The 14,461-nt window shown below is 42.1% G+C and overlaps 1 protein-coding gene across 1 annotated transcript; it reads left to right on the forward strand.

Moving 5' to 3' along the window:
• The first annotated feature begins 1,833 nt into the window (after positions 1-1,833).
• On the forward strand, positions 1,834-13,871 carry fitm2 (fat storage inducing transmembrane protein 2). Its single transcript, XM_026333727.1, has 2 exons — positions 1,834-2,019; positions 12,306-13,871. Exons 1-2 carry the CDS (start codon positions 1,847-1,849, stop codon positions 12,913-12,915), a joined length of 783 nt encoding a protein of 260 aa, XP_026189512.1. The 5' UTR covers positions 1,834-1,846; the 3' UTR covers positions 12,916-13,871.
• The last annotated feature ends 590 nt before the right edge of the window (positions 13,872-14,461 follow it).

Here is a 14,461-nt window from a genome sequence, read left to right on the forward strand (position 1 = left end):
GCTACAGAAATGCTACAAAAAACTAAAAGACTAAGAGAAAAATGCACAGATAACCTGAGAAACAGGATGAAAGGGGAACTAATTGGTGTGCAAAGAGCAAGAAGGTGCAAGTGTCATAGTGCAGGTGGTGGAAGGGAATGGTGGAGAGCTACGAGTTTAAGAGTTGGATGGCCTGAGGGAGGGCCTGACCTTGAGCTCCCCTACCCTAATCCCCCCCTCCTCCCACCTCATGTATATTTCACCATTGAATGTCACTAACCTTGTGCTCTCTCTCTCCCCTAGTTTGTGCTCTCTCTCTCTCTCTGTTCTCTCTGTACCTTCTGCAGGTGTCCCTGGTCCTGGAGCTGTATATCGCTGATGTGCAGTTACTGGTCCCACCAACCTGCAGTGTCTATTTGTTGTTTATTGTTGCTGTTCTTTTCTCTCTGCTCTATCCACTCACCCCAACCGGTCGAGGCAGATGGCCGCCCAAACTGAGCCCGGATCTGCTGGAGGTTTTTTCTTCCGTTAAAGGGAGTTTTTCCTCTCCACTGTTACCAAGTGCTTGCTCATAAGGGAATTGTTGGGTTTTTAGTTTTAGTTTTTGTAAAGTGCCTTGAGATGATTTGTATTGTGATTTGGCGCTATACAAATAAAATTGAATTGAATTGAATTGGTGCCATACCAGCTATATAAGATGCATCATTCTGCTTCAGGATTTGGAGAGTGAGAGTGAGAGTATTTTGGCAAGTTTCACGGCGAGTCTCAGCAATAAGCAACGTTCTAAAGTTTGGGATCATTTTGATTTCAAGAGGTCTGAACTTTTATTGCTGTCATGGGATTGAAACAGTGCCAGTGCTTCATTCGTGCTCTTTAGAGGTTGCTATTGCTTCAGTTGTCTACCAGATGTCACCGTCACTGAAGTCTCGAAGCTTTAAATCTTTTTCGGCGCAATTGTCAGGAAAGCCTCAGTGCTTCATGAGGCTTCACTTGCCCATCACTACTTACAAGGTATTCATGAATATAAATCCAAATAGGGAAAAAGCAAGGCAGGCGTGGCAAACGAAAACTCTTTAGTCAGGCTTTAGCAATTCAGAGCAGTTGTCAGCAGTTGTGAGCAAACAAACCGGCAAAAAAGCTGTGGCTAAACAAAGGTATATAAAGTGAGGGACCAAACAATGTACAGGTGAAAACACTTAACCAATTGGGGCAAAGTAAAGTGAAACAAAATCAAACAAAACCAGTTCCTTTCATGATCCTTCAAAATAAAAGAAACAGGAAATCACAAAATGCGGATCATGACATAAATGTCCAAATGTAAATGTCCATATCATGATATGATATATGTTCAGAGAACAGGAGTGCTGCAGCACAAGGAGACACTCCCCCACAGAGTCTTGGTTTCAGCAGCATGGAATCAGTGTGGGATCACATGAAGAGACAGGAGACAGAATCCACAGAAGAGCTGGATAAAGAAAAGCAGAACTTAAATACAAAAAATTAAACTCCATCATATAAGGAGGTGTGCCGTGGAGCAGAGGCATAAAGGTCTGCAAGACACCAAAAGTTGTGAAAGGCTTTAAGGTAATTATTGTATTTGTACTTTGTTTTTGTACTTTGTATCAAATTAATACATATTAATTAATTAATTCACTATCAAGTGTTGTTTTTTAAAGTAGTGGTTTTTAGTGGTTAAAACCTCCGCATAGTACTATCTATCAACACACCCGGTTTCAGCTTAGCAAACAGTCAAGGCTTTCTGTCAGCCGCTAAAAATAGTAGCAGAAGAAGAAGAAGAGGAAGCGAAGCCTCATTGGTTGTGCGGACATAACGTCACAGTCACGTCTGCTCAGTCAGTGGTGTCAACATGGCGGCGGTGGATGTCATTGTGGACAATTTGGTGGCTCTGTGGAGGGTGCCCTCTGTGCGGCAGAGTCTCCCCTGGGTGTTTTTACTCATTTCATTAGTTGGGTCATGTGCCAAAGAGTTGGAGCTCGTCCCGCAGACATATTTCAGCAACAGAAGGAACGTCTTCAATGTGTAAGTAAGGCTGGTGAAGCTGTTTCCTCATGACAGTGAGGGCTAGAAGCGCTGATGCTCCTCACTGGGAATATACTAGTTATATTCAGGGAATGTACTGGGATTGTACTGGCTATATTTAGGGAATATAGTGGGTATACAATTTTTCTATACATTCCAGCATATACTACAACATATACTGGAAATATACTGGTTATATACTTCGTATATGCTGGAAATATACTGGGTATATATTGGTAATATACTCGGTATATACTGGGAATATATTGTAGGCCAGTGGTTAAATGTCAATGGGTTATAGCCAGAAAATAATTATTAGATAAACACCATAATTTAGCCCAGTAATAAACGTGCACTTTAGGCATTTATGTCCTACTTACATTAAAGAGATTCTGTAGATTTTTGAAATGTACTGTTTTTGTTTTTTTGTTTTGTTAAAGAAATAATAAATCCCCCCTTAATCAGTTCAGTACATTGTGCAGCTTGACTTGATCTGCTATGACCATTATCTTGCGGTGGCTAATGTAAATTTGATGTCAATACACACATTACTGCACATTGGCTGACTCATCTCCATTGTAGTACTGTAACAGTAAGTTAGATTTGAGCTAAACAAAAGGCATCATCCCATTAATATAACATTTATAATATCTGTGCCTTTGGCATTTTGTATCTCTTTAGAACATATTTTCATTTGATTAGGGCAAAATTATAATATAATATTACAATAATTTATGTGAACTGCTTGATGGCAGTGTATTTTTATATAGTTATTTTGGCCTTAAAGCCATAAAGTACGGTGGCCGACAAGGGCAAACGCGCTGCAAAAGAGAAACGCGCTGCAAAAGGGGAGGGGGGAGGGGGGGGTAGAGATCTGAAGGTGCTGTAATGACTATAGGTTGTTGTCTTGTTCAGGGTGTTCTTTGGGGAGTCGGTAGGGTGAGCTGGAGGGAGATGGGTCAGGGAGGAGAAAAGTGTGTGTGTAGGGAAGAGAGGGAGGGTGAGAGAGAGCTGTTCGGTGAGGGGAGTTAGCGTGGCTACGGCTGAAACAGAAGCCTGTTACCTGTTACCTGTTCTGACTAAAAAATTAATAAAGCAAAGTGACAAAAGAACGTCTGCTGGTTGTGAATTTAGCGGGGCATTACAGTACGTTTTACATTTATTATTTTTTAAACACTTGGCCGTCATGTTTTACAGTATTATAAAAGTTGTGTTGTAAAAGATTACGGCCAAGTGTTATGTAATAAATGGAAAACGCACCTTCAGATCCCCCCCCACACGTCTCCCAACGTTGTATGACACTTTTGATCAAGTAAACAAATGTAACACAACATTGTTAGCACACATTAGCACATGAGAACAATCATCAGAGGTCGCCCATTCTGTTGCAATTTAACACTATAACCTGCGTCATCAGCCTCCAAAATGAGACGTGACTTATATCGCTACACGTGTCTCTCTCGCCTCTGTAAAAGTTCTTTGTTCATAGCACCCCTGAGTTCGGGGTCCCTCTATCGGCCTGGAACACTTCCGTTGTGTTCTCTCTTTTGCAGCGCGTTTCTCTTTTGCAGCGCGTTTGCCTTTGTCGGCCACCGTAATAAAGTCATAAAGAAAAATGTAGCCGCAAGCGGCGATGAACGGCCCTCGCCGCGAGAGAACCACATCCCCGAGCGCTCCGCCTCTCCAAGCGCCCCGAACGGTGAACGATTCAAATCCAACAATATGTGCGCGAGTTATCACAAGTTGAAAAGTTGTTGGCGAGCCAAAAAACCTACGCCGACTGGTCGGTGGCGTCAAAAGAAAACCTTGAAAGTGAGCAAAAACATTTGGATAACTATTGCAGCCCCAAGTGTCTAGGTGACGGTGACAAAGAATGAGCTCATTTGCTCAAAAGCCCTAGGAAGAGTTCGAAAGGGTACGAGGTGAGCAAAAACGGCGAATAATAAGAAAACAAAATATAGCCGCAAGCGGCGATAAGCGGCCCTCGCCTCGAGCGGACCGCCTCCCCCGGCGCACCGCCCCCGCGAGCGACCCGCGGCCGAAGCCGAGCTCAAACCGTGCAGCCGACCTCAAACAGCAGCAGTTGTAAGCACAGCTGCACATTTCCAGATGTACCGAGACACAAAAGCACGCAGATACACATATTAACACATCAACAAACACATTCAGCCACACAAAACGTTGCACACACCCGTGGACACACGCTGACCAGCAAACCTGCACATGTACCATTGTAAATGTTCATTTGACTGGACGCAGAATTCAGACCACATACAGGCACACATAAATGCAGGAACAACAGCAGGAGACATGTATTCAGCATTGCACCTTTAAGTTTAAAACCCCCTTTGAAAAACAATCCTGGATATCAGACATTGCCACACAAACAACGTGGATAATAGAGCTTTACTGCCACCTGATGGCAGAACTGAGGATGCTCCCAAACAACACTCAAGTCAAGTCTGTTGATTCATTGTCACAGAAAGAATGTGGTACATAGAGCTCTACTGCCATCTTTTGGCAAAACTGAGGATGTGCTCCCAAACAACACTTAAGTCAAAAGTCTGTTGTTCAAAAGAGTAAAACCGCTGCAGAGACACTGACAGTGCAACAGTTGTCAACACACATTTCCAGATGTTCTGAGACACAAAAACACACTGACACACATATTAAGACATTAACAGAATAAGTCCCCAGGCCACAGTACAGATGAAAAGCTCACATTTTTTTCACATCACAGTGAAAAGAGTATTGTCTCTCAGAAAACACAAGATTTATTCAATGCCAAAGTCAAACTGTGGATCCACTGGGAGCCTTTTAAGTGAGAGGAGAATTTGCACCCGGAAAGGTGAGGTGTGTGGGATTTTAACTGCTGCAGAGGTCACGTCTCTGTGGCCACAGTGATACAGACACATACAGACACACAGAAATACAGGACGGCAGCAGCAGCAGACATTTATTTAGAGAATTTGCACCTGGAAAGGTGAGGTGTGTGGGATTTTAACTGCTGCAGAGGTCACGTCTCTGCGGCCACAGTGATACAGGCACATACAGACACACATTCAAACTTGAAGGCCCTTACAAAGGCAGCGCCACTGCGCCTATTGTGACTGATCGGTCATGTGGGTTCGGGCCTGCGGGGAGTGTAAGTGATTCAAATGTGACAACACAGCAGCTGCAGATCTTGCTGCAGCATTTGCATCTTTAAGTGTAAAACACCCTTAGGAAATGAATGGTGGGTGTGTGTCATCTCCAAGGCAAGAGCGTGGAAAATAGAGCATGGCTCTCATTGGCTTTTTTGCTCAGAATGCCCTAAAGGATTTGTGTGCAAAGTTTGGTCCATTTCTGACAAACTAAATGTTTATCTCTCAATACAAATCTTTGCAAATTTTCACATTGTTATATAGGGGCGCTATAGGGCCTACAGTGATTTTGTTCAATCACCTGGATTCAGGCCCCCGGCGTCAACAATTCATCAATTGGTCCGATTCCAATCCGACCATGCGTTCGCGATCTGCGACACCTCGAAGGTGGCATAAACCTGCGTCAACTTGCCGCGCCCGCCAAAGGAAAACCGTAATACTTATTCAAAGAATTTGGATAACTTTTGCAACCCCATGGGTCTAGGTGACGCTGGTCAAAAATGAGCTCAATCGGTCAAAAGCCCAAGGAGGAGTTCGAAAGAATACGAGGTGAGCAAAATCAACAAACTCAGTGACCTCAAGATAAACTCCCAGCTGGTAGACTTCCTGTTGGTCACATGACCTGGACACAATAAGCTTTGGCCTGACATGAAGAAGAGATGTGCCAGGTTTGGTGACTGTGCGATGGAAAAAAATATCAGCGGGGCTCCCATAGGCCCAATGTATTTTGACCTTTGTCGGGGGCGGTGAAGAGCCATTCTTTTGAGGTCTTTTATGAAACCCATAAAATATTAAATTTTCACGCGATTCTGAGGGGCCTGCAAATTTTGGTGAGTTTTCACACGTGCTATTCTTTTATCTTATTATATTTGAGTGCAAGTTGGTGTTGCTCTCCGGGTAAGCGATTCACTTTTGTCTTGCAAGCGTATCGTGTTGTGTGTGTTGTATAGTTCGTGTACAGACTAACAACAGACTAGCTAGGGTTTAACACACCTAAAAACTAACTAAACTCTAAAGAATTCATTAACTGCTACATTTCGGTACTAGTCAAGTACCTTTCTATTTTGACCGGTATTTATTGCTATTTCCTGACTTAGTGCTCGTTAGCCTACCGGTTAGCTTAGCTAGCTAGTTAGCTTAGCTAACATGGCCTCTCCCTACGGTGGCCGAGAAGGGCAAACGCGCTGCAAAAGAGAAACGCTGCAAAAGAGAAACGCTGCAAAAGAGAAACGCTGCAAAACAAAAACGCTGCAAAAGAGAAACGCTGCAAAACAAAAACGCTGCAAAAGAGAAACGCTGCAAAAGAGAAACGCTGCAAAAGAGAAACGCTGCAAAACAGAAACGCTGCAAAACAGAAACGCTGCAAAACAGAAACGCTGCAAAACAGAAACGCTGCAAAAGAGAAACGCTGCAAAACAGAAACGCTGCAAAACAGAAACGCTGCAAAACAGAAACGCTGCAAAACAGAAACGCTGCAAAACAGAAACGCTGCAAAAGAGAAACGCTGCAAAACAGAAACGCTGCAAAAGAGAGAACACAACGGAAGTGCGCCAGGCCGATAGGGGGACCCCGAACTGAGGGGTGCAATGAAAAAAGAACTTTTACAGAGGCGAGAGAGACACATGTAGTGACATAAGTCACGTCTCATTTTGGAGGCTGCGTAATGACGCAGGTTATGGTGTTGAATTGCAAAAGAATTGAATGAGCGACCTCTGATGATTGTTCTCATGTGCTAATATGTGCTGTCCGATACCAAGTAACTACAGGGTCAGTATTGATGATACCGATACCTTCTGCACCTTAAAGGAAAATCATTATTGCACAGTGTTGATTAATATCTTTATTGCAATGGCAACATGAATAATGCTCATGAACATAAATACTTGTTTAAATGCTAATAATAAAATGATAATAAATAAATAGCATTTCCCCTCGTAGTGGGTGAAAAATAGCACCACACAATGCTTCTTTTTCTATCTCTCTTCATGCTGCCGTGCCTGTCAGCACTGAGACGGAGGAGGTCCCTCCACGCTGCAGAGTGGAGAGAGTAATACTTCCTTCTGCAGTGCATGACTGGCTCTGGAAAGCTCTGACATCTGATTGGCTGCCATAATCATGTGATACGGAAGACCATTTAAAATACGCTTGGGCTGGTTTTCACACATCCAAAACTCTCAGAAGTGAAAACTAATTGCACGTTTTTTATTAGGGGTGGTATCGAGCGATACTTAAGAAAGTATCGACTCCAAAGTATGGAAGTATCGATTCCAGAGAGTCGATATTCCCATCCCTACTTAGCGTGGCTACGGCTGAAACAGTAGCCTGTTACCTGTTACCTGTTCTGACTAAAAACTTAATAAAGCAAAGTGACAAAAGAACGTCTGCTGGCTGTGAATTTAGCGGGCATTAGAGTGCGTTTTACATTTATTATTTTTTAAACACTTGGCCGTCATGTTTTACAGTATTATAAAAGTACAATGTTGTAAAAGATGACGGCACCTTCAGATCTCCCAACCCCCCCACGTTGTATGACATTTTGATCAAGTAAACAAATGTAACAGAACATTGTTAGCACATATTAGCACATGAGAACAATCATCAGAGGTCGCTCATTCAATTCTTTTGCAATTCAACACTATAACCTGCGTCATTACGCAACCTCCAAAATGAGACGTGACTTATGTCACTACGTGTCTCTCTCGCCTCTGTAAAAGTTCTTTGTTCATTGCACCCCTCAGTTCGGGGTCCCCCTATCGGCCTGGCGCACTTCCGTTGTGTTCTCTCTTTTGCAGCGTTTCTCTTTTGCAGCGTTTCTCTTTTGCAGCGTTTCTGTTTTGCAGCGTTTCTCTTTTGCAGCGTTTCTGTTTTGCAGCGTTTCTCTTTTGCAGCGTTTTCGTTTTGCAGCGTTTCTCTTTTGCAGCGTTTCTCTTTTGCAGCGTTTCTGTTTTGCAGCGCGTTTGCCCTTGTCGGCCACCGTATCTCCCTCTCTCTCTCTTTCTTGCTCGGTGTGCCACATGTTTAGTTATTCCTCTGCCTCCTTTAGCGATAATGATACGTGTAATAAGTGTAAGGTTCTGTTAGCCTTGGAGGCGAGGATCACTGATTTGGAAGTGCGGCTCCGTACCTTCGAACAAAAGCCAGCTAGCCTAGCCCCGTTAGCTGGTGTGGAGCCACCGAGCTCAGGGTCTGTTAGCGGTCCAAGGGCAGCTCCGGAGCAGCCCGGAGAATTAGCCTGGGCGACGGTCCGACGGAAACGTACTCCTAAGCAGAAGCCCACGGCTCATCACCTGCCTGTTCACGTTTCTAATAGATTTTCCCCGCTCAGCGACACACCCGCTGAGAAACCGACTCTGATAATTGGCGATTCCATAGTCAGGAACTTGGAAATAGAGACGCCAGCGACCATAGTCAAATGTATTCCTGGGGCCAGAGCGGGCGATATCGAGTCAAATCTGAAGCTGCTGGCTAAGGCTAATCGTAAATATGGGAAAATTATTATTCACGTCGGCAGCAATGACACCCGATTACGCCAATCGGAGGTCACTAAAATTAATGTTGAGTCGGTGTGTAACTTTGCTAAATTAATGTCGGACTTCGTAATTTTCTCTGGACTCCTCCCCAATCTGACCAGCGATGACATGTTTAGCCGCATGTCGTCGTTCCGTCGCTGGCTGTCTAGGTGGTGTCCAGCAAACGATGTGGGCTTCATAGACAATTGGGCCACTTTCTGGGGAAAACCCGGTCTGGTAGTGAGAGACGGCATCCATCCCACTTTGAATGGTGCAGCTCTCATCTCTAGAAATTTGGCCGAGTTCATTAGCCGACCTAAAGCCTGACAATCCAGGGTGGGGACCGGGATGCAGAGACTCAGTCTAAAACACCTCTCTGCAGTTTCTTTAGAGCCGCCGCCCCCCTCAAACCACATAGAGACTGTGTCTGCCCCTCGAACATATAAATCAGAAGTTAACAGAAGAGGAGTTATTCATAAAAACTTAATAAAAATTAAGACCACTCCTCTTATTGAACTGAAAAACAGAACTGTCAAATGTGGACTATTAAATATTAGGTCCCTTTCATCTAAATCTTTGTTAGTAAATGATTTGATAACTGATCACCAAATTGACCTACTTTATCTTACTGAAACCTGGTTACAGCAGGATGAATATGTCAGTCTGAATGAATCAACCCCCCTCAGTCATAAAAATTATCATGTTCCTCGAAGCACAGGTCAAGGTGGAGGAGTAGCTACAATCTTCCACTCAAACTTATTATTAAACTTTCATCCTCAGAACAATTTTAACTCATTTGAGAGCCTCACTCTTAGTCTCTCACATCCAAACTGGAAAACACAAAAACCAGTTCTACTTGTCACTGTGTACCGTCCACCTGTCCCTTACTCAGAGTTTTTAACTGAATTCCCTGACTTCCTATCTGATCTAGTGCTTAGATCAGATAAAGTTATTATAGTGGGAGATTTTAACATTCATGTAGATGTTGAAAATAACGGCCTCAGCATTGCATTTAATTCTATATTAGATTCAATTGGTTTCATTCAAAATGTTAATAAACCCACCCACTGTTTCAATCACACCCTTGATCTTGTTCTGACCTATGGCATCGAAATTGAACATCTAATAGTTTTTCCCCCAAATCCTGTTTTGTCAGATCATTCTTTAATAACTTTTGAATTTAAAATGATGGATCATGCAGCGTTTGGAAGAAAATTCCACTACAGCAGATGATTCCATCTTCATTTACGTCTATGCCAAGTATAAACATAGTGGAGGGCAGCTGCTTCAATCCCACTCCCTACCAAATTGATCATGTTGTTGACAGCGCTGTAACCTCACTGCGTGAAATGCTTGATTCTGTAGCCCCTCTGAAAAAGAAGTTAGTGAATCAGAGAAGACTAGCCCCATGGTATAATTTACATATTCGTACCTTAAAGCAGGCATCACGAAGGCTGGAAAGGAGGTGGCGTTCCACAAACTTAGAGGAAATTTTTCTAGCCTGGAAAAACAGTCTACTAACATATAAAAAAGCTCTCCGCAAATTTTTGTTAGTTTTCAAATTTGTTCAGGGGGTCAAATTTTAGGTTGTTACGGAAAGTGAATAATAATAGAAGAAGAATATTCCTAACAATTTCCAGGCCCACGGCCACCTGTCAATCATAATGTATACATTTCGGAAAGATCTCGCGCAGCCCCACGTCATGGTCAGTCCCCCATGCTACCTGCGGGGACCCCTTGCAGTTTTGCACTCCTGGCTCATTGAGCAATTATAATAGGCCCTTGCCTGCACTTTCAGTGGGCTCGGGCCTAATTAGGGGTGCTCCGATCAATCTGCGACCTTTTCAGCCGGAATCTGTGCCATTTCAGCCGATCATATGACGAAAGTGCGCGAGACAAAATCCACAGCTCAGATGGCATCGCCAGTTTGGACGTTTTTCCACGGGTCGGACAATGACAGTAAATTTGAGTACATAAGTGTAGATAGTGAGCGACTTTTTAGTGCAGCAGGAAATATTGTGGATGACAACAGGAACAAGCTAACAGTTAAAAATGCAAAGAAGTTCATATTTCTGACGGTAAATCTACCGGTGATACTTGAGAAGGAAAAGAAAGTAGAAAATTGAAATGTGAACTCTCCAAACACACACAAAATTACACAAGAACTCTTTCGCTTTCATTCGGTTATAAAAAAACTTAAGCTTAGAAAAAGTTACAGATATATGGCCTGCAGATAGAGGTACTAGAAGAGGTTATAGTTTTTTGTCTCTTGCTCTGCACTTTATTTGTTCAGTTGTCTAATTGCAGGGAAATTATGAGGGCTATCTGACTTTGATATTTATTTGGCTGTTGCCTTTTTTATGATGCTAAAGGCCCTGTTTCATTATTGGAATGAATTTCATTACTGTAGTGTTCTTGGTTTGTTTGATTGTTGAACACATTTAGATTTTATACTAAAGCAGGCTAAGGAAGCTATTTTGTTGAAGTTGACTAAAGATAGTCTTGAATGTTTCAGATTATGCACATATTGCTATTTTGTTTTACAAAATTGTTTACTATCTATTTTCTACAGAAAGGTACATTAATTGAGCAACTAAGTTGAGTCTCTGGACAGTGGATTGTTGCATATTCTGGTAAATAAGAGTTGTCAATTTATGATAGTCTCTAATCTCTTAATTTAATTATGCTTAATATACAGTATAATCAAGCTTTAAGTTCAAATAGACACCTTGTGATCATGATCGATATCAGTACATACATACACCGATCAGCCCCAACCTTAGAACGTCTGGCAGTTGAAGTAAATAACAGTGATGATCTGCTTACAGTGCACCTGTTAGGTAGTAAGTGAACAGTTCTTGAAGTTGATTTGTTGGAAGCAGGAAAAATGGACAGCATAAACATCTGAGCGACTTTAACAAGGACCTCAACGACTGGATCAGAGCATTTCCAGAACATCAGCTGTGTTCTTCGTATGCAGTGGTCTGTACTGAACAAAAGTGTCCCAGGTAGGACAACCAGTGAACTAGTGCCAGTCATGCGCACCCAACACTCACTGGTTTCCCACAGAAGAGCTACTGTACCACAAATTACTGAAAAACTGAATGCTTGCTGTGACAAACAGCTGTCAGAACACATAAAGCATCACAGCGTTTATATAGGCACAGACAGGTCAAAATAACTTCGGTCCACAACACCTACAATGGAACAGGAGTGTCAGAACTAGTCCATGGAGCAATGGAAGAAGGAGCCCTGGTCTGCTGAATTACATTTTCTTTTATATCGCCTAAACATCTGGGTGTGTGTGTTGTTTGCCTGTGGAAGAGATGGGATGTGCTGGAAAAACAAGTATGATGCATGGAGGCTCCACCTCACAACTTCCAGGACCCTAAAGGGACGTCTTGGTGTCAGACACCAAAGAAATCTTCAGAGGTTGAGTGGAGGCTCAGACTAATATATGCATTCATACATACATAGACACAATTAAAAGCTGAAGATAATAATGCACCCAGTGCTTAAACAGCTTGAAATTTCAGGAATAAAATATAATTATATCTTATTACCTACGGCAGTAATATCAGATCTGATGTAATGTCTAAGTGCAGACTGAATCATTGCCCTGATCTTTTTACAGGTATTTTGTGAAAATGTCCTGGGGGTGGACATTGCTGCTGCTGACACCCTTCATCGCCCTCTGCAACTACTCCTTCAGTAGAAGCATGTCCTTCCTCTGCCAGCGGCTGATGTCTGTGGTGGTGGCCACAGCCATCTGGTACATCTGTACAGAAACCTTCTTCTACATTGAAGATGTGACAGGCTTATGCTTTGAAACGTGCACCATGAATGTTATCAAAAAGGAGCTGACATCCAAAGCCAGCTGTAAGCGTGCCAACTTATACTGGCAGGGTTACGATATCTCAGGACATTCCTTCATCCTGTCCTATGCTGCTCTTTTCATTATGGAGGAAACAGTCCCAATGGCATCCCTGAAAACAGCCAGTCTGTCTGCACTGCCCCAGATGGTTCTCAAACTGCTGTATGTAGCTCTGAATCTTATCATGATCATTTGGGTGTGGATGTTTTCCTGCACCTCTGTTTACTTCCATGACCCATCTCATAAGTTGTTAGGGACCCTATGTGGCCTATTGGGTTGGTATCTGACATATCGAGTTTGGTATCCAAAACCTTTGTCACCAGGTCTCCCTCTTAAGTGCCCCTGTAAAGAACAGAAGCAGCATGCCTAAGCTGCAGTCATGCTTTCCTGTACAGCCCTGTTGCTAATATTGCAGCCATCCTCAAACACACACTACAGTTGATGTCATCTGTCTCCACATCCAAGCTGATCGCACTATTTTAAGTTACTCTCTCCTCACAGAAATGTCATTTTGTACATGAAGGACAGGCTTGCAGTTCCTGTACGGTGTTTGGCAGCTGCTATTCCCAAAATTACTTTTGGTAATCTGAAATAAATGCAAGATGCTGTCTAGCTTCATCCTCTCACCTTCAGCCTCTTCGGCTCATATGCTACACCACTGTTTATCTGCCTGTTTGTTGCCTTATAATGCTTTACTCGTGGATGAGTAATTACAGATTTTTAGATATATGAGTGGGAACACATAAAAATGTTTACAGATTTGGCTGTATAGCACTGATGACATGTATTTTTTACAGTCCAATATACAGTTTTTAAAGGAAACTCCTTTCAGAACATATAAGATGTTTCATCCTACATGTAGGATTTTAATGAGCTGTCCTTTTTTCTTAAATCTTGTTTGGGATTACTGCAAGTTTGTCAGCCCAAAGTTATATGTGTAGTTTACTTAAAGGATTTGTGCTTGGGAGTTTTTCATTAAACAGTATACATTCATTATACAATTGCTTAAGTGGTCGTTTTATGTGCAAATTATTAAAATGCTTTAAGGGATAAGGTTGGAAATTCTCAGTAATTCGCTAGAGCTCCATCTAATCATTGTTTTCATGATAAATTAGTCAAATGTTACGCTGTATTAAAGGTTTGGTCTAAAAACAGACCAATGTGATGTCCTCAAATGTCTTATTTTGTTCAACCAACAACCCAAAACCTACCAAGGGGAAATTTTTCAGGTCTAATTTTTTCTTATTGTCAGCTACTCCATGAATATACCAAACCTGGTGCCATAGACCTCCACCATCTAAAATCAAATAAAAACGCATAACTGATGAACATGAGCATGTTATGATTTTTCCATCCATGCAGCGTCTTACTGCCAATAAAAACTCACTAAAATACCAAATGTATATTAATTTATGTCAAATAGTGCCCATTAAATGCTGTATTTATTTTTGTCTGTGTACTAGAGTGGGCTAGAAACTACAATGCCCAATTGTAGAAAATCCAGTGGGTTTCACCATGAGACCCACAGTCAGGGGAGTTAAGTACTGAGAAACAGACCAGCATGTTGTTGGTTTTGGTGTTTTCATGGGATTTGTTGACCATAAGGGCTATAGAATGCCAGCCTCATCCTGGTACGTCTGCATTTTGGTAAATGAGTATTAAACTCATTAAATTAATTCTTTTTGGTAAAAGAATATTAGTAACAGTGTCACAAGGAAATCACTCTATCTAAAAGCACAGTCAAGTCAAACCCAGGATCTGTGTACTCAGTTTTCATTATTTATTTCTCATTGATGGCAACTGAATAAATTAAGGCTTATGAACAAACATCATAAAAAGCACCATAAATAAATGTACATATATATATATATATATATATATATATATATATATATGGAGAGAGAAATATTTAAAAA

This window comes from Mastacembelus armatus, chromosome 7 (assembly GCF_900324485.2).
Source record: "Mastacembelus armatus chromosome 7, fMasArm1.2, whole genome shotgun sequence".
Lineage (NCBI taxonomy): Eukaryota > Metazoa > Chordata > Actinopteri > Synbranchiformes > Mastacembelidae > Mastacembelus > Mastacembelus armatus.